We start from the raw sequence: 21,765 nt of genomic DNA on the forward strand, positions 1-21,765 counted from the left end.
AACAATGCAAGAAAAAGGGCCGGAGGTTGTGAAAAATGAGGTTGGTTCTTAATAAGTGACGGGGGATTAATGAAGCAGCTTGGCTTGTTTGCTCTAAAAAGGTGGGGGTGATGATGCTGCTGGTGGCAGCATGTGTTCATGTGTGTATATCTGGGGTCTGAACCCCATCCCCCTTTAAAACATGTGCATTTAGTAATGCATGGCAGGAAGCGATATTGCACTCAAAGCACCCACATTAAAAAGATAAAGAGGTAAAGAAAGGGGGGTGGAATGAACGAGAGGGTGTGGGGTGAAAGACACTCCAACTAAAATTAATTAACAGCTAGGGGTTAATGTTTCTGTGCTGGTGGCAAAATCTACTGATTCAAATGAGCCCTCACTCAATCTGTAAATTGAAGCAATCCATTATGAGGCTTAACAAAGTACATTTTTGCAAAGTGCAAATTTTGATTTGCTCCTCAGTTTGTAAAAACAAAACAAAAAATAAATTGTGTTTACAGTAAAGAACCTGCATGGGAACTTGGGAAGTTTATGGGGCAAGACATTGTCTTTTTCTGAAAGCAATGAAGATTTCCTATTATGAGTTGTGAGCACATTGAGCATTCAGTGTGGAAATGACATTTAAAAAATAAAATAAAATAAAATAAAATAAAATAAAATAAAATAAAATAAAATAAAATAAAATAAAATAAAATAAAATAAAATAAAATAAAATAAAATACTGTATATATTGCTAACATTTAATTAAATAATATTTAATTGTTTTTACATAATTGTACAAAATTACAGCTTGGTTGGAAATTTTTGGAAAATTAAAATATTCTAAAATAAAATATTCTATTTTGTAATATTTAGATTTTTTCTTCACACGTCACATATATCACATTTCACCACGAGCACGGCACAAAACAAGTACACACATTTTTCAAAATCACTGAAATTATTGATTATTATGATGAAAATATTAATAAAAATATATAATGCATTTTTAATACTGAAGATCATATTTTAGGATTGCAATTCTCCATATAATAAAAGGATGAAAGTTGTTCAATCACTAGGAAAAAACAAACAAAAAAAAAAACACCCGTACACAACATTCAATATTTTTTATAAACTGAGAGGAGTTCAAATTATTTTCTATGGCAATCAACAGTATATCACAACTTGTATAGAACCCGGAACATGATAAAACACTGTTCGGCTCAATGAAAGGCTAAGACGCAGACAGCGTTTGTAAAATATATGCATGAATTATTATTACATTTACATAATTTACTCTGCACCTGCCAACCAGCGCACAGGACATTATGAGCTAAACTCATGTTGTTCACACAGACGCACACAATACAATCTGTCTACTTGCCTGAAGGGAGAAGTGTCTGAAAACAAGTTGTTTCTTTAAGGTGGGTTTCAAATGCACAATAAAGAAAAGAATCAAATCAAATGTGACTATCACGCAAGTGGGCGGTCATCCAAATGCCTAAGTGTTTGTTTTCATTTTGCTCAGGCCGGGGACGAAAGCAAAGTGCTGCCAACAGCCAGGAGGCAGCAGACTGGAGTATGGATTTTTTCTTCCTTTTTGGTTCGCCTGCGTGCCTCGACTGTGCATTGAGCTTGACACCTGATACACTGCCAAAAGTGTACGCACAAAAACTCCACTCCATCCATGATGTCAGCATCCCAAGACGGGTACAAACCTGAAGTTCATGAGGGTCCACAAAATTATTAAGCTAAGCAGCATAAACTGTTGATAATAATAAGAAATGTTTCTTGAGCAGCAAATCCACATACAAGAATGATTTCTGAAGGACCATGTGACACTAAAGACTGAAAATTCAGCTTTGCCATCACTTGTATGAAGAACATTTTAAAATATATTTGAATAGAAAACAAACATTATTGTTGGTGCCAATAGCCTCGTGGGCAGCGCGCAGACATATAGCAGAGTTGCGCTTCTTGAGCATAAGCGGCTTCTTCCAAAAACATGAAAAAAATTACGGCACTGTTTATAGACCAGAATATCATAGACTTGCTAGTTGCTACCATGCAGAACAACACCCTGGCGACCACTCAAATCATGGCAGTGTATTTTATTCACTGTCACATTTTCATCAGAGAATGTAAAGATCTAGACTGTAGTGAAATCAAGAATGTGACTACACTAATCAATGTGTCGGATCCTAGATTGAGCTCTAGATGCAGATCCATAAACGCCCACTAGGCTAATAAACAAGGCCAGAACTAATGCTTTGGCTCTGAGTTCTCCTCTACGAGCCTCACACATCTTAACACAATCAATAACCTAGCAGAATCTCTCCTTGACCACAGCTATACTGGGAGTCCTCTCTCAGATTCTCAGGTATCGATACCGTGAGCGAACGTTTACCGTCAGCTCCCATTATACAAGCACAAAAAGGTTCATCCCAAATTGGAGTCGGAAAAACAGCCTAAGAAACAACCTTACAAACCTGTGATGAAAGCCGAGTACAATAGCACACACAGTAAAAGTGCTGAGATGTTTTTTTCTGGTCAACGGGATGTGTTGTGTCAAGTTAAAGGAATAGTTCACTTTAAAATGAAAATTCTGTCATCATATACTCACCCTCATGTTGATTCCCATTGACTTCCATAGTAGGAAAAAAATATACTATGGAAGTCAGTGGGACCCAGAAACTGCCTGGTTACTGACATTCTTCTAAATATCTTCCTTTGTGTTCAGCAGAAGAAAGAAATTCATACAGGTTTGAAACAACATGAGGGTGAGTATATGATGACAGAATTTTCATTTTAAAGTGAACTATTCCTTTAAGTGGTCTAAATGTATATATATCGTTTGTGGAAGGCGTAGGAACATAAATTGTTCGTCCAATCATTGCATTCGGTCCGATACAATGTCCAACCTGACTGTCAACGTATGTATTTTTATACACATCACAGAGCGTTTCATGCTATGCAGAGTTAGACAGATGTCAGTCACTGAGCACCTCATGTTTTCAAAGCTAGCTCGCTATTGCTAGCCTCTCTGAAAATTGCCTAACCTACCTTTAAATTAAACTGATTGAATTAAATTGAATTAATTACATTTTCTGCCAGGACAGATTCCATGTCGGGCTAGTGAAGCATTTGGGCTTTTTTAGCAATTAAATTAAATTAAACATTTCTTTGTTTTCCTAAATCTTAAAGGAAAAAAACAAACAGATTATTTGTAATCTCAGGCTTTTAAACCCTTCTGTCACCTTTGAAAAACTCATCTAGTCTACTACAACAAATCTTCAGGTACATTCTACTGAGAATCTTTTTCAATGTATGTTATTCAGGTTACCAACATCTGCAACAGTTTGTAATGAGACTGAATGAGAATGTGAGTCGGCTCTTCTAAGTCAATGGCTTGCGTAAAGTTCTAGCATGTAGATTTTCAGCCACACACACATCAATAACAGAGGTCATTGAAAGTTAAGCTCTCAGTCTTTGAAAAGGGTGAAGGGAGGATTTCAATCACGACATGACGTCCCATGAGGGACAGAACGGACCTGGCTTGTTAACACTATATGCGTTTGCTGTAGTCTGGCAGGTTTCATACAGATTTAGCTCAGATTTACCTATACATGTATTATAGTGCTGATAATCTTTCGATATTAAAACCATACATCATCTTTGTTATGATATTGCTGCTATTTGAGCCACGTTGTCTGTTATGAGACTAAAGACACGGGTGCATATGCATGAACAACTCAATTGCAGTCGCACGCTTTCAAACTCTCATATCAAGCAAGAATGTAACAGAAATGTCTCCATAATTCATAAGCAAAAAAGGATATCCAGGCGTTTCTGATCATTCTTTGGTTTTCATGATTCATTCTTTGGTTTATTCTAAGGAAACAGCAGCTAAGACAGAAGCAGATACATATGCTGATAGGTAGCAGAGATGCCGAACGCTGAACTGTGACTAATGGGATGGGTTGATGTAGGTTTGTAATGGGATTGAAGCTGGCTGGGACGGGGGGGGGGGGGGGGGGGGGGTAATCTTTCATAAAGCCCGTGGGAGAGGGTTCGTGAGCCCCCGGGGGTCTGGATGCATAGCCTGCGATAAAAATGACACCAGTCACGCATCAGCGTGGAGAACGAATCCCACCATGGATCAAAGACAAAAACACACTCACCCACACGCGTCAAAAAAAAAAGAGAAAAAAAAAGACAACCGCCACTTTATTCTACGAAAACCTCTTATCTTGTGGCATTAAAAAAACACGGATTACAACGAGAGGTGGCGTTTCAAACCTGTTAAAGTTAAATACACAACTATGTGAATTTTATGGCTATATTTTATTACATATATCTAACCGAAGAAGAGAAATGTTAATAATATAGAGTCAAAAAAGGTAAAAATCAGCCCTCAAAAACTGCTGTGCGCACGTCCAAGTGTGTATTCGGCATTCTTGGTGTGCACCTTCTTTGTGAGGCACATGTTCGCCCTATAAATAAGCATGTCCTATCCACACAGGACATAGCAGCATCACTGCAGTCTAACAGGCATCCACTTTAAAAAACAATCAGCCTTCTTAATTTTTTGTTTTCATTTCCAGTTCTTGAACTGTGAGACCAAAAAAAAAAACAAAAAAAAAAACTGAAAGTGAGATCCCAGAGCTTTAAGATGCTTCCAGACAACCCACCCCAACCTGCATGCCAGCATCAAAAACCTCAATCAAAAACCCAAAAAAGGAACAACCCTATTGGTACCTTTTTCTTTGGTTCCCGGATCCTTTTTCGGCTCTTTTTCTTCTTCTCTTTTTCTTCCTCTAGGGCTGTAAGATCCAAATCTGCTTTTTTCTTCAGCTGGGATGCTGCGTGTGCCATGATGCAAAGCTCAAGTAAGATATCCTTTGATAAAGTGAAGTGTCTCCCAGTCAATAAAGACTGAACAGTATCCTTCCAAAGCACAAAGACAATAAAAAAATATCTCTCAGACACTCTCTATGTGTTCCTGTGAGCAGCCACTGAATTGCTGAAGATGGGAAATTGCATTTGAGTGAGAGGAGATGAGCATTTCTAGGAGACGGTGCTTTCCTCTTGGCGCTTTTTTTCCTGGGTCCTTCTGGCCCTACCTGAACCCATCCCCACCGTGCAGTCACCCGGGACGGAGCGTAGCGGAGAGAGGGATGAGAGAAAGAGAATGGGTGGAGGACAGCAGCTGGGATGGAGAATCTTACGCGCGTATCCTTCGCCACCAGCTGGAAGTGTCTAAGTGAGGGGAGGAATGGGGGGGTTGATGCTGATGGTTTCTGTGTGCGGATTAACACGCCCTCACATGCATACGTACACACACACACACACACGCAAAGAGGGGGACGTCTGTATTGAACCGTCATTGCCATCTTGAGCTTTCCTGTAGAGCATAACAAATTGCTTTATTCAGAAAAGACAACCTAGTCTAATGGGAAAATGTAACTTTTTTACAAGGTGGTGATTTAGTATGAATTTGTATGATGTGAAACGTACGAAAATGTAAGATTTTTAGAAAAAGTAAGCATGAACATCCTCCCCTAACCCTAACTGGAGCGTAAGCACATTGTACGAAAATGTATGGATGAGATACGAGTTCGTGAGAATTAGCCAACAATTCACTAAAACGAAAAATAGTTTGAGATTGTGTCGGAAATTATAATCCCCAGTAAAAATATCCTGACAACAAGATCAGTTTACTTGAGATGCAAACTGTGTAAGATATTGAGGCTTGTTTTTCACGAATATATCTTGAATTAGGTTAGTTTTTTATTATTTTAACTCTTTCCCCGCCAGCGTTTTTATTTATTTATTTTTTATTGCCAGCCATCGCCAGCATTTTTGATAATTTTCACCAAATTTTCATTAGAACACAAAACGAGATATTTTGAAGAATGTTCATGCTGCTCCTTTCCATACAATTACAATGAATGTGAAGCAGCAAAATGGGCATCAAAACACCATAAAAGTGGTCCATATTACTAGTTTGCTATATTACAAGTTTTTTTTTATGATGAACTTTTCAATAATGACTTAAATTCTGTGTCTAAAGACAAAAAGAAACACACAGGTTTGGAAGGACATGAGGGGGAGTAAATTAAAGGGATACTTCACCTCTGGAAAGATGAATGTGTATTTAAAATTGGTCATTTATGTAGAAGAAATGGGAAGACATTTTTTTATTTGGAGCTTTCTAGACTGAGAAAAGCCAGAAAATGTATTTTTGGCTTATGTGGATGAAAGACAACAACTCCCAGAATGCACTTGCTTCGCTGCCCTAGGAGGCCACGCCTACCGGTTAGAGAGCGCAGTTGAAAACAACAAGGCTAGGCTACTAGTGAGACTCCGAGACGAGTCTGCCTGGGATTTCGAGATCGCCCAAAATGTCCAGGATTCGGCTTTTGCGTTCTACAGTCGCCATTCATCATGTTTACTATGGCGAGCAGGACGAGGCTGACGGCCGCGGGAGAACGGCGCGAGGCCGGTGGCGTCATTACTGAGATGCGCCGGTCTCGTATCTCTCACGGAGGTGCGGGAATTTTCTTAGCAATGTTAAAACGCACATCAACCGATCACTTGTTTAGCGTTCATGTAAACACTACATTCAGATTCACCAATCGGAATGAATTCAGTTAGATTGAAACAAGAGGTGTGCATGTAAACAATGAATGGCGACCGCAGAAAGCAAAAGCTGAATCCCGGACATTTTGAACGATCTCGCCCGCCGGACAAGTCCGGGAAAAGGAGGATGTAACCCCTACTACTCAGCTTTCTCCTACTACTCAGCTTAGCTTCCAAAGAAAGACGGCTGACTGTGTGTACATTATGTGAGTGAGATCCCACCCTCTATGGGTGGGTTGAACAAATGCGGAACAGCCCCTACTACTGGCTGTAGTCTTTAGCCTCTGGCCAGAAAATCCTCCGATGACGCAAAATGACGATTTTTGCGTCATCTGAGGATTTTTTCCAGACAAAAAATACATAAATCTCTCCTCTCAGGGGGATATGAGGGTGGAAAGCACGGTAATTCGAAAATACTACAGGTTTTCTACTAATACAAAGCTTAATGCTAAATCCTGAAGTATCCCTTTAATGAAATTAAATTTTTGGGTGAACATTCCCTTTAAAGGAACACTCCGCCGTTTTTTCATATTAAACTATGTTATTCCCTTAACTAAGACGAGTTGATACATACCTCTCTCATCTCTGTCGTGGGGCGACACTTTGATAGCTCTTAACTTAGCCCAGTTCATTCATTAGGAGCCAAACAGAGATGAAGCTAGAAGCGACCAAACACCTCGACGTTTTCCCTATTTAAATACAGTTACACGAGTAGTTACACGACCAAGTATGGTGACACAAAATAAAACGTGACGCTTTTCTAAGCGGGTAAAAAGGATAACTATAATGTATGGCGGAATAGCACTTGGGAGCACTTCGACGGGCTAAGCTAAGTGCTATCGAAGTGTCGCCGCGTGCCAGAGCGATTGAGCGCACGCACTGAGACGAGAGAGGCATGTATCAACTCGTCTTAGTTAAGGGAATAACATAGTTTAATATGAAAAAACGGTGGAGTGTTCCTTTAGTTTAATGCACTAACCTGAATCAATATGGTACGTTTCCAGTCCCACAGTGAACGTGAAAATTATATGAAACATAGTCACATAGCCACAACCAGTCAAAAAACATATTTGATATTTAATATACAGCTATGTGGAGCTGGATTTTGTGGGCAAAACAATACAATCCTTTGCAGTGAAAGCTCAGAGAAGATTTGGCAGAACAGATTTACCCTCACAACAGAGATGAAACTGAAACTCATTCTACAACAAGACTCAGTGTTGCTTTTCACCTCATTTTAAGGCAAAGAAAACAATCTGAATCGAGATTGAAGCCTTACTGCTGTTGATAGTGTCATTTTATAAATGCGAGCAGCATGTGTTATGTATTCACACTGTTCACATGTTCCCGCTCTGTTCTGTGCACCACCTGAGCCCATGATGGGGACTGCAGTCGCTGAATATTAATGAAGTGTCAAGGGGCGGGAGACATTCTTCTGGATTGGATGAATGAGAAAGAGCTGTGCAGCCACTGGCTGAGGAGAACAGCGGAAGAGAGCGGAAACATAGCAGCCAACGCCAAGTGAAAGCACATTAACTGTGTATCTCAGCCAGACCAGCATTTAAGAGCATAATTCCAATGTGTTGCTGGGCAAATGTCATCTCCGTCGCAATTTCCTCCATCTGTTTCTTAAAAAGAGGGATTTAGAACGTTTGTGAACAGATAAAATTGAGAGATTAAATGTAGCTTGAATGTAAATGTGTTTTAAATAATTAAATCCCTGATTACATATTCAGCACATTAACAAGATTCAACAGAAAGACTCCTTGTTAGGCTTTTAATATGATAAATAAGAGAGAAAAATATCTGTGAGGGAAAGATTTCGCTGCTTAATTCTGTCTTTATTATCCTAGACTTTTGACTATAAGCATAACGTCTGGTCCACTTGGCTAATTTTAGCCAAAAAAGTAAACTTTTCTAGATATAGACATAACTCACAAAAATGTCATTTTCACAATTAAATGAAAGTCTTGCCCTCGTAGGAGTTCTTAAGTCTAATTAATCTTTGCACATTCAAACATGCAAGTCTGAATTTGTGGAAATGCAAATGAGATTTGAGAGCAGTGCAGGGCAAGATTTCTCCAAGTTTTATCCAAAACAGATGAATATGAATCTGGCAACATTTTATTTGGTTGTACTGTGTAGGCAGTTCGGAAATGTCTAGTGAGGAGCGCTAAAAGGCTTAAAAATAGCATACCCCCTACACTAAACCCTACCTAATTCTAACCGATAGTGTTAACAAAAGCAATATGAGATAAAAATGCATTTGCTGAAGCAATCATGCCATTTTAGCTCGCTTCTACATGGCTTTAAGCTCTTTTATCGTGACTCGTGTTTTTAGCACTCCACAATGCAAATTTGCTACTAAGCAAATTGACTATATTAAAAAAGCCATCCATATGTTACCTTACAAATCAAGCACTAGAGTAAATGTTTTGAGGTCATAACCAAGTAATTTGTAAAGAACTGTGCAAAAAAAAACAAAAAAAACTTTTCCATCATTCGTGAGACAAAGCTTCCCTGCAATTAACGGAAATTTCCGTCTTTCCGTGTTTTCACTTTCATACGTTAGGGGGCGCTATGACACATCCTCTGAAAGAGTACAGAATCTCCTGTTGAAAACACAGGTGAAAAAGATGCAGAAACAAGCGATATCATATGTAAGCAGATGCATATTAGGTAAAATAATGTGATCGTCAACATTAAACAGCATATAAATCAAAACTGTCCAATGTTACTGAATGAAATGTCAGCGCAAGATGAGCTATAGGACTGTGAAGCTTTGGGGGTGTTGATGGACTCAATCTACTCCATCTATGTTTTGTCATCATTCTGAATCTGATCTGAATGTAGTCTTTGACAAAAACATGATTTTCTCAGCGTTTTGCTCAAAATGTTGCTTTTTTATGAAACTTACCCATATTCAAGTGTTAATAAAAAAAGGAATGCATGAAGCTAGAATAAAACGTGTTTGTTTGTTTAAAAGCAGTTCTTTCTTTTGATATATTGCATGTTCAGATATTCATACAACAAAATATTCTGGGGGCCATGGAACTGTACTAAAAAAGATAAAAAATGCTACTGGTTGCTTGAAAGTGGAAACTTTTTTTTTCCCATTAATAATCTTCCCCGTAATCCTAATTTGTGTGAAAAGGAATAAAAGTTGTTGGTGTTGCCACTAGTGGAAACGTCTCAGGTTACGACTGTAACCCTTGTCCCCTGAGAAAGGGAACGAGAACTGCGTCGAATGACACTTTGGGGTAACGCCCCTCAGCATATCGTATCTGAAGCATGAATGAAACTAAGCCAATCTTGATTGGTGTTGCGTCATGACATAACGTGTGACGGCATATGCGGAAGCTACAAAGGGATGCCGGCACACAACAGAGTTCGCTTCCGTGATGAAGCAAGCCGCTCCCAGGCAGGGGAAGGCATGGCGAAGGGACGCAGTTCTCATTCCCTTTCTCAGGGAACAAGGGTTACAGTCGTCACCGAGACGTTCCCTTTCGAGGAAACTCGAACTGCGTTGAATGACACTTTGGGGGAACGAGTACCCACTATGCCACAACGAGCCCTGCCTGTCCCAGTGTGAAGCTGCGCACAGGCACACTTAGGACGAGAGCACAAAGGTGCCAGGTGTAGATGGAATGTCCAGGCTATAAAGTCTGATGAAAGTGTGAGGGGTGGCCCATCCTGCTGCATCGCACACTTCCTGGATCGGGGCCTCTGAAAGGAGGGCTCTAGAGGAGCCCATGCCTCTGGTTGAATAAGCCCTCACGGCCAAAGGTGAAGGCAAACTGCGAAAGCTTGAACTATCCAGTTGCTAATGGTCTGCTTGGAGGCGGGAAGCCCCTTCTTGGGTGACCCCAAACACACTAGCAACTGGTCTGACTTCCGCAATGAAGAGGACCTCTGAATGTATAATTTGAGAGCTCTGACAGGGCAGAGCAGATGAAGTCTCTCCTCATCCGTCATCACGTGAGGTGGAGGATGAAAAGCCTGCAGAACCGTAGGCCGTGCCACATTAGATGGCACCGTGGGCAAATAGCCCGGCCAGCAATGTAGGATAGCTTTAATGTCGCCTGGAGCAAACTCCAGGCACCCATGGGATATACAGAGTGCCTGAAGATCTCCTACCCTCCTCAGAGAAGTAATGGCCAACAAAAAAGCCACCTTTAGGAAAAGGTTCTTGGCCTCAGCCGACTCCAGAGGTTCGAAGGGGGCCTAGACCAACCCTTCGAGAACCACTGCAAGGTCCCATGTGGGAACCCTGGTACGAGCCGCAGGTCTCATCCTCCAAGCCCCACGGAGGAAACCTGACAAACTGCTGTCTCCCCAGAGGCCCATCACCCAGAGGAGCATGGAAAGCCGCAATGGCAGCCACGTACACCTTGAGTGTGGACGGGGTAAGACCAGCCGAGAAGCGATCTTGGAGGAACTCCAGCACTGAAGCTACCGGGCAGTTAACTGGGTCCACCTCACGCTCTCTACATCATACGGTGAAAACATTCCATTTTAGGCTGTACAATTTCCTCGTGGAGGGAGCTCTAGAGCTGAGTATGGTCTCTACTACTCCTGCTGACAGGCCAGCCTCTCAGTACTGTGCCCCCTCAGGGGCCAGTCCCACAGTTTCCATAGTTCCGGGGCATGATGACCTTTGAGGTCCGGCAGGAATCTCCTCAGAGCTCGGGACACCGCCAACATTTCCAGGCAATTTATGTGCCAGGAAGAATGATTGTCCTGCCATAGGCCTCTCATAAAGCGGCCGTCCATCACCGTGCCCCAGCCCGTGAGGGGAGAACCCCTTGGTTTTCAACCACCACTGCAGGGCCCTCATGTGCAGCAGGCCAAATGGAATGATGTTGGACACTGCTGCCAGTAGCCCTAACACTCTCTGATAATGTTTTACAGTGATGGCTTGGCCTAGCTTTATCCTGGTCACCGTGGCCAGGATGGACTTGATCTGTGCAGGAGAAAATTGTGCCCGCATCGTGACCGAGTCCCACACCACTCCCAGGAACGTGGTTCTCTGGGCTGGTGCCAACACGCTTTTCTTCATGTTGAGTCTCAACCCCAGGCAAGGACGACAATCTCGATGCCGAACTGACAGCTCTTGTGACTGGGCCAAAATCAGCAAGTCGTCAATATAGTTGAGCACCCTGATACCCTGAAGCCTCAGCGGCGCTAGAGCTGCATCCATGCATTTGGTAAATGTGCGAGGGGAGAGAGCTAGGCCGATCGGAAGAACATGATATTGGTAAGCTTCGCCCCCTAAAGCGAACCTCAGGAACTTCCTGTGAGATGTAAGGATGGAAATGTGGAAGTATGCGTCCTTCAGATCTATCATGACAAACCAATCCTCGGATTGAATTTGGTTCACGATGATGGGAATAGTGAGCATCTTGAACCTGAACCTCCTCAGAGACCAATTCAAGTGCCTGAGATCTATTATTGGACGCAACCCCCCATCCTTCCTGGGAACTATGAAGTAGCGGCTGTAAAACCCGGACTCTCTGTCTGGTGGAGGAATACATTGTATAGCCTCCTTTACCAGCAGGGAGTTTACTTCTTGTTCCAATACCCGATCCTGCTCTGGGTCGACTACAGTCCAGACCACCCCGTTGAACTTTGGTGGGCGGAAACCGAACTGCAGTCTGTACCCCTTTTAAATGGTGCACAGGGCCCAAGGATAAATATTCTTGAGATTTATCCATGCATCTAAATATTTTACCAAAGGAACCAGCCTCTCGAGATTCGTTCTTGACCCCCTGAAGCAGATCTCCAGCAGGGTTCGACCAAAAACTATTCTCGATGGGCGGACGTGATTGCTGCCTGTGGGGCGCACAGTGCAGCATGCGTTCGCTGGAAATCGATGCGTCCCGAAGCGCACTTGACGGCGGGAAGTCGACATTGATTTCCTCCGGGCTCTGTGGAGGAGCAGGCAACCCCGATCGCTCTACCACAGACTGGCTAGGATCTCTTTGACAAAGCCTTCTTCGCCTGCAAGACGGCCCTCAGGTCGCCCTGCTTCTGCTGAGGCTTCGTCTGAGAGCGCCGTCTATGCCCCCAAGCTCCTTGAGGGGGGGCTCTAGACACGACACTCTCTTTTTGCGCCTGTCTATAGGCAGAGACTGTTTCTTTGTCTCCTGAAACCTGTCGACGACGGTGTTTACGGCGTCGCCGAACAGGCCAGAGGGCGAAAGCCCTGTCTTTCTCCTTGATGCCCGATAGATTTAACCATAAGTGTCTCTCCGAGACCAACATAGCCGCCATGGAATGGCTTATAGCACGGGCCGTTTCTTTGGTGACTCGGAGAGACAAGTTCAACTTCCGGAGTTGGACCCTCGCCCTCATCAATGTCCTTAAGAAGGTCGACCTGCAGCAATATAAGCCCTGCCCACTAAAGAGGATGTATCTCTGCAGGGTTTAGTGGGCAGCACCGGGGTTTTCAGGGATGATGCAGCTTCGGGGGATAAATAGGTGGCAAGTGGCTGTTCCACCCGAGGCATCATCCCATAACCGTTCTCTCGCGCCCCCAGAATATTACTACTGTATAATTTAATACAGGGTAGTTGGACACGTTGGACCTCTCACAATACAACTTTAACATAGTAGGATGTCCTGTTACTTTATCCTCTACAGTAAAAGACCTGGGTGTTATACTAGATTGCAACCTGTCTTTTGAAAATCATATTTCATATGTTACAAAAACAGCCTTTTTCCACCTTAGAAACATTGCTAAGCTACGTAATATGCTATCAGTTTCTGATGCAGAAAAGTTAGTTCATGCGTTCATGACCTCGAGACTCGATTACTGTAATGCTTTATTAGCTGGTTGTCCTGCATCCTCAATAAACAAGCTACAGTTAGTCCAAAATGCAGCCGCTAGAGTTCTTACTAGATCAAGAAAATATGATCATATAACACCGATTTTAACATCACTACATTGGTTACCTATAAAGTCCCGTATTAATTACAAAGTATTGCTACTGACTTATAAAGCCCTAAACGGCTTAGCTCCAGTCTATTTAACGGATCTTCTATCGCCCTACAATCCATCGCGCTCTTTAAGATCACTAAATTCGAGGCTTTTGGTCATACCTAGGATATCCAGATCCACCAAAGGAGGGAGAGCATTTTCACATTTAGCTCCAAAACTCTGGAATAGCCTTCCTGATACTGTTCGTTAGGGCTGGGCAAAAAATATCGATTTCTCGATTTTAATCGATTCTCATTTTTACGAAACGATATTGATTCTTAAATCCCAAGAATCGATTAGTCATCCTGTTTTCAGTTGATGAATGAATGGAACATTGTTGCGCGCATCCAATCCAATAAATCGCAATCATCTTTGTGCTTTGTTATTTTTGATATGAAACAAAGTCTCAGATTTCAAATTACGTCCATTTTCTTACGAAATTCAAAAACATAATTACCATTTTGGCGCTGTGGCGTGAGATCGCTCTGGCGCAGCTCAGCTCAAGAGAAGCAGCAGCGCGGAGCATACGTGATCTTCTTCCGCCTTAATAAATACAAGTTACAGTGCGAAATAAACATGAATGAGCATCTGAAAGTGTGTTAAAAGATAGAGTACAACTTATCGAAGTCCGTATCATGTCACATGGAATCGCTCAATCACTGTTTCAACCGTGAAAAGACGTTAGTAAACAATGTCATGTAATGTCACATTTACCTCAGAAAAACCATATATCCAGTGACCATAAACTCGTTAGTCAGCTAGAAAAATTTACTCTAGAGAGGAGCATTTTGTTAAATATATGCACCATATTACATATTCATTATAATGTTTAATGTTCTTCAATATTTAATGCATGTTTGAATAAATCTGGAAAGTTTTTTATGACAGCCACCATTTAAATTTTTAGATAATTTCATATAACTTTATTATTACAAAAATAAATAAGTGTATTTTAAGTGTTTGTATACAAATCAGTTAATTTTTACCTTCAATATTATAGTAGGCTAATGAAGCCTATAGGCTACAACTGACTCCCAGTTACAATAATAGTTAAGAGATTTGTTTTCCTTGAGAAAATTTGCAATGTATTGTACCTGATATCCAAAATAATCGATATTGAATCGAATCGAATCGTAATCGAAATCGAATCGAATTGAAAGCTTGTGAATCGAAATCGAATCGAATTGTGAAATTTGTGTCAATACCCAGCCCTACTGTTCATTGCTCAGACTCGCTCTCCCAGTTTAAAACTAGATTAAAGACGCATCTCTTCAGCCAGGCATTCATCTAAAAATTTTTATCTTACAGTTAAATCCGGCCTCTAGTTCATAAACGCCAGAGGAGAACTGGCCCCGACTGAGCCTGGGTTCTCCCAAGGTTTTTTTTCTCCATTAGGTCACCTGATGGAGTTTTAGGTCACCATTAGGTCACTTGATGGAGTTTTTCGGTTCCTTGCCACTGTTGCCTTTGGCTTGCCCAGTTGGGGATATTTTGGGGATATTTAATTTAATTTTATCAATCAATAAATTCCACTAGAAACAAACCTTGTTGTATTATTTTAATTTAATACTGTGAAGCTGCTTTGATTCAATCTGTATTGTGAAAAGCGCTATACAAATATACTTGACTTGACTTGACTTGACACGTGAGACAAATATGGTCTGTTCCAAAGAACGGCAAACCCCGGTGGTGAGGTTGCTCTCTGTGCTGCAGAAAGCGCTTGTCTAACTTGCTTTTTATGAGCGCTTCCTGCCTCTCATGTGGCTAACTGATGTTTAAACGGGCCACTGCACGAGAGACAACCTCCACCAGCTCCTCATATGCGGGGACATGGGGTGGCGAGTCATCCCCCAAATCCCCGCCTTCGATGCTGAGCACGTCCACTTCCTCGGAAGCAGACAGCTCGAGCATCAGATTCTCCACTTGTGCAGAAGAAGTCGCAGGGCGGGCTTCCGCGCAAGGAGGGAGAACGTCAGAACTGGCAGAGGAATCCCGAGAACGTGCCTCGGCAGTCTCGAGATCCTCTGTCAGATCCATCTACGAGCCCCATGAAGAGCGTTGCAGCGCTGCCGGGTCCCACACCACGGGGCTTGCGGGCCTGGCCATCCTTATTGAAAATAGCCAGGCGGGAGCGCAGCACACATAAAGATTCTGTAAAGATTCACAAGATTCACATTTGGTGCGTGTCCCCACCCGTGATGTAACGAGGGCAGGGATGCACACACCGCCTGTAACTTGCACTTGCCATAATATTGTATTTTGTGCTTTGTGAACTTACAAACAATACCAAATAAGACACACACGACAGAGAGCGCTTGCTGAAGAACAGAAAGCTAACTCTGTTGTGTGCCGGCGTCCCTTTGTAGCTTCCGCATATTCCGTCACATGTTACGTCATGATGACACAACACAAATCAAGATTGGCTTAGTTTCATTTATGCCTCAGAGGTGCTACACTGAGGGGCGTTCCCCCAAAGTGTCATTCGACGCAGTTCGAGCTCCCTCGAAAGGAACCTACAGTGAATTGTATAATAGGTAGCCTACGTTCTTGGAGTTTTGCATAACTGTAGCTAGAGGCACGTTTTTCCAATAAGCCTCGGCTGAATTATTAGATATACAGTAGTAGAAGGTCTTTTAGAGTTTACTTGAAGAGATTCAATAATTCATGATGAAATATTGACCATTAGCTCCAGAAGACCAGAATGCTGGAACATGTACTGTATGACTACACAGTTCATGAGTTACCACCCAACACCTGCTACTGTGAAAGAACACTGATCATCATGATGTCAACACTCACACAACTCATACAATGACACAAACAGTCTACACACTGTAGTTGTGTTGTGTTTGTGAAGACAACTAACATTTTACAGTGCATCCGACATCATCTGAACAAAAATCTGGAACAATCCAGTGAACCGTGCTATGCCTTCTTTAAATTTTAAACAACACCCCAAAAAAGTTCATTACATATTCACTCCAGAAGCACAATAATTATACACATAGCAATTTGAAGTAAATATTGCTACAGAAAGACATTTACAGATGAACACCTAAAGACTGCAGAAGCATCAATCCAGCTGATCTCCATCTCAGCAAATTCTACTGAAGCTGCATTAAAAGTAGGTCAGACTGAGAAAGACTCTGAATAGAAAATGTCCAGGGTATTTCTGCACAACACCGCACAGGTCTGCAGAGAGACTAGACCAGCATTCAGTGACGCTCATCAGTACATCATCTTTATAAAACCCTCAGACAATTATATTTTTATGATATCTTTGATTAAATCAGATAGTGGCCTGGTATTCAAGCTTCTTTGGAAATAAATCAACCCGTCCCAGGACCAAACAAGATCTTCAAATATTCCTCCCAACAATCTATTTTAATAGTATGACAAAGCATGCTGTGGTTACTAAAGCCAGGTCCCACTGAATGCAATGACATCATCATAACATGATAAACTCCACCCATCTGTGAGTGATGTAATCAAATGGTTTGAATTATACTGTATTTTTCTGACCATTCTCACTGCTGCTGTATATAATTTGTCATTACTAAAATAACCCATAAAGCAGTATTAGCACTACCCACTATATATTCCATAATCTTCAGTGTTTAAAAGTGAGAGCGATCCAGAGCAGAGACAAAGACATCCAATAACTCATCTGTGTCTCGGGCTCCCTCTACTGGACGACAAGAGAAGTACATGGCGAACAATAACAACAAAAGAAGTGCCTACATCATTTCATTTAGAAAGGGTGTTTTGTCAGCAAATGTGCCAAACATGTAACTGAAACTGCTTATGTAACAATTATAACACAAAACAGTGTTGATGTAACAAGCATGAGTGACTCATCAGCAATAAATGTTGCCCTCAATTGAACATGTTTCAGTTGATATTATGTTGTACAATATGTATGTAGTATGTATATTCCATAGAATATGTGCATATGTTGTTTTCTCTTTACAAAAAATGTCTGCATCTATTACATTTTATTTGTTTTTCACTAAATGCATACTATAAGCAATACACATGAAACATCTCTGCTTCATCATGTTTAATTGATTAATAATTATTTTAGGGGAGTTATTAATAAAATATAAACTAATAAACTGACTCATTAAAGGAGTTTTTTTGACACAAAAACAGCTTTGGAACAACAATCTTCATTTGTCATCTTTATTTATTTTTATTTATTTTTTCAACTTAATTGGCAGATTTATGTCATTCAACTCCAGATGTGTTTAGAATTTGTGAATTTTAACTAGAGACATTTGTTTTCAATTATGTTATAACAATTATGACACGTTCTACTCATTGCACTACCACGGTTTATCCACTAGGGGGAAGCAATAACCGGGGAAAAGCCAATAGGAGCGATTTTCTTTTCATACAAAAGCAAGTGCTTGATAATACATTGAACAAAATAACTGAAAAATAGATAGATACAAACAAAAATCGATAAAAATAGAATGAAAAAGAGACACATGTATTGTCCAGTCCAGCAGTATCAGGTGACGAGATCACAAGCGAATGTCTGTTTTCTTACAGACAGCAAGTGAGCAATGGAAATCAGGGCTTGATTAATGATCCTGTGGAGGATTCTGACAGCCATTTGATGTCTGGTGTTTCAAATCTAAACAGATTAAGTCAACATAAGTCAAATTATCTACTTTGACGACAGTCAGACACCTCAGTGAGGACGAGGAGCATCAATCAGCACTAGACCCGCTTTCCAAACGAGTAAGCACTTTTACTCTGCGATACTTCATCAGCAAAAAGCATACTGTAAGTTAAATTGCACGTTCACCAGGTTTCATTATACCCATACATCCTACAGTCAGGCTAATGCATTCAATTCTGCAGATCACATATCTAAAATCCAAAAATGCGTAAGCAAGCTCTTTAATGAAAGCAATTTACAGGATTGGGAATCGAGAACCAGTTCTTACACATTCGCCTACATTATAAAAAAAGGACACTTAATAATTTTTCCATGACGTTTACAGTTGCTGACAATCTGTATTCCTGTGTTGTTGTGGAAAGAACACTGTACTAAAATACCCAGCTTCCTGCACCAAATACTGGCTTTTAATGTTACCAAAAACAGTATTTTTTTTTTTCTTTAGCATAAAGTTAGGAATGATTACTTCAAAAGTACCAAAATATTGATTAGGAATTGAAATCATTACAATCTTTACAATTCCCATCCACATCCAGGGACAATCGACCTTTACAGTACAGTACAGTAATGACCTGTTGAAAAGGAACCTGCAAACTTTAACCAAACCAAGGTAAAGGACATGTTTCAGAGATTTAAAGTCAGCATGAAACCAAAGTTGTTTCCTCATTTAAATACTACAGCAGCTCCAGAGAGAGACTTACAGTATCTACATGAGGTTATATTTCTATATGTGTAATATGCAAAACAAAGGACGATAGACTTTACTTCTGTTAGAAGGCTTAGTATGGTGCATCCCACATCATCCCACAGCAATGTGTGAGAAAAAAAAAGGAGGAATCTCCAAACTTCATGAATTACAAAAAGTCATTAAGCTTACAAAAGCTGTTACTATGAATAATGAGGAAAAATGAACTGCCATAATAGAGTTATCCATTTGTTTTCAATCTGGGACAAAAGCATAGGAAGCAAAGCTCCAGGACATGGCCGGCAAAGAAAAAACCCTCAATGGCAGCATGCAGAGAGTCTGCACAGATCTTCCGGCCCATTAACCCAATTGGTTTGAGAGAGTATGTGTGTGAACTCTCTGTAAGCTCTAGATGTGTGTTAGTCTTTGAAGTCCTGTCAAGTTTAGAGTCAACACGAAAAGGCATTTGCAACCCATTTTACTTTCATAATGTGGTGCATTTCCGAAAATATTAAAAAAAAGTAGGACGGATCCATCAAAAATGGAGTGGTTTGTAAAAAATCAGCTTCTCTTGCGGAATAGAGGCAGACATAAATGTGATTGAAAAAGATGGCTCGCCTCCTGAAACACGCTCGTTGAAACTTAAGCAGCCTTGGTGGCGTCTCATGAAAAAGTCATTTTAGAGACGGAACAAACACATTTTGCTTCAAGATTATGAAGAAACACTTTGTTTATGATTAAATGTGCACAATAAGACCAAGGAGAGTGTGTATTAAAGAGGACCTATGCTTTTTTTATTTTCTAGTGTGCCTAATGTTGCTGTTTGAGCGTGAAAAAGATCTGCAAATTGGCAAAGCACAAAGTCCACTACAAAGAGAGTTCACACCCAGAACGATAACTATGAAGTTAACTATAAATGTAACTATATTAGCATCCACACCAGCGGACGATATATTTCTGTTTATTCTAAGCGCGTGCTTGTCTGCCGCTTCAAATCCTTGAGCTCATTAGAGCAGGATGGATTCTGATTGGCTATGATATTGATTTTTATCATTTATCAGCTGGATAAAATTGTTCTGAAAGTGATTCCAAATATATAGTTTCTCTGTGTCGTTATTCTTATGGCTGTGGTGTGGACTCTGCTTCTTTAATATTGAGAACGATTTTTAGAACTATATCTTTATTGTTATCTTTATAGTTATCGTCCTATAGTTTTTTTTTGCGGAAACCTACACATATAACGTCACAATATTCCTCATTTAAATAATTCGTTGCGTTATAGTATGTTTGCATTTCCCAAAGATGTTGACCAATGACAGCCGACCAATCAGAGCACACCGCGCTTTTCAGAAGGAAGGTCTTCATAGAGACCGGAACTAAACAGAGTTACTGACAGACTGGGAAGAGAGGAGCTGCAACAATGTAAAATATGTGTTTTCTGAACATTCAAGCATGAAAACCTATTCTAGTAGACCCCAAAACAAAACCAAGACTTTGTAAAAAGGCATAAAATATGGCCTCTTTAAATATTCTCAGTAGGGTCGGTTTTCATTTCATGTCGACTCTGAACTGAAATTCTGCTTGCCAGAAGATATAAATCAAAAGAAATCAAACAAGAGCTGATGGTTACAGTCTTAACCTACAGTAGCTGTCTAAACTGTCTTTTCTCACAACCAGTGACCTTTGTTTAAACGGAAGCTTAGTTGAACTGTCTTGTAGCATGAAATTAAAGAGCCTTTTGGTTGCATGCCTTAGCTTAAGATGCCACTCAAGAGTAAGAGGAAATTTGAACATCGGCCAAGTTTCCACGATCTTTAGTGGATCTGATCATTACCGAAAGCACTGGAACAGCAGAATTGAATTGGAGGATTTTAATTGTGACGAGCTGAATGTCCGGGCAGTTTAAAAAGTGACAGGATGCATGTACCTCAGAGAACGAACGGTCCATTAAAGATGCAATTATGACTAAGAAGTAGCAGTCCCAAAAGCTTGCCTACTATTCTGCTACACACTCAAGAGTATGTACTTTTTCTTCACAAATACAGTACATACTTTTAGAGCATAGTATAAAGTAGGCAAATTGGGACGCAGCAAATGTATTTTTACTTCTGGAACCCATATAGCACTCTATTGGGCAGATATTTGACTGCCGGCCACTGCAGCCTCCTTCAGCTGTGTTCAAGGAGAAAACCCCTGTCATTTCACATGTCTGCAAAGTTTGTGAATGTTCCCTTTTTCAGACGGGGCTTGTCATCTCCGATATTCCTTTATCAGCACAAACAGAGGTACCGATGACAAAGAAACAAAGGCTGAGGGAACACGACTGGACCTTCGAGGTACTGTCATGCGGCAATGTGTCTCCATCAGTGACCCTGTTTCGTGTGAAACAAGATCCAAACTGCTATCAGTCACGCACAGACGGGCCTGACTGTTATTAGTCAAAAGTACTGAATTATGCCGGAAGGGTACTAAACAGTTATCAATACTGGCAGCTGAGCAAATAATCAAGGGAATTTGACATATTATCACTGTGATTTTATTTCAGCTACTGTATATGGCCAAGGCAATTAGGGTGTAACAATATATCGTGTTGCAATTGCAATACAAAAATGCATCAATATGTATCGTGGATAGTGAAAATATGTATTGTGTATAGTTCACCCAAAATGAACATTTCTGTGTGAGAAAACATTCAAGTTTACAGAGTTTCAGTGTCAGCTACTATATTTAATGTTTAATATAATGTATAATAATAATTTAACAAAAATAACTAAAAAAATTTTTTACTGA

At 40.7% G+C, this 21,765-nt stretch overlaps 1 protein-coding gene across 15 annotated transcripts in view; it reads right to left on the bottom strand.

Moving 5' to 3' along the window:
- ank3b (ankyrin 3b) overlaps positions 1 to 21,765 on the bottom strand; it is a 180,347-nt gene that overhangs the window by 100,908 nt on the left and 57,674 nt on the right. For 10 of the 15 annotated variants that reach the window (XM_079851677.1, XM_079851657.1, XM_079851656.1 and 7 more), the window contains exon 1: positions 4,741 to 4,937. The exons of the other annotated variants lie outside the window; for them this stretch is intronic. In XM_079851677.1, coding sequence (XP_079707803.1) covers positions 4,741 to 4,857 — 117 coding nt within the window. In that variant the 5' untranslated portion in view covers positions 4,858 to 4,937. Of the gene's footprint in view, positions 1 to 4,740; positions 4,938 to 21,765 lie in introns of those variants that run through there. 15 annotated transcript variants of the gene reach the window in all.

This window comes from Squalius cephalus (assembly GCF_949319135.1).
Source record: "Squalius cephalus genome assembly, chromosome: 19".
In the NCBI taxonomy this organism is placed as follows: domain Eukaryota; kingdom Metazoa; phylum Chordata; class Actinopteri; order Cypriniformes; family Leuciscidae; genus Squalius; species Squalius cephalus.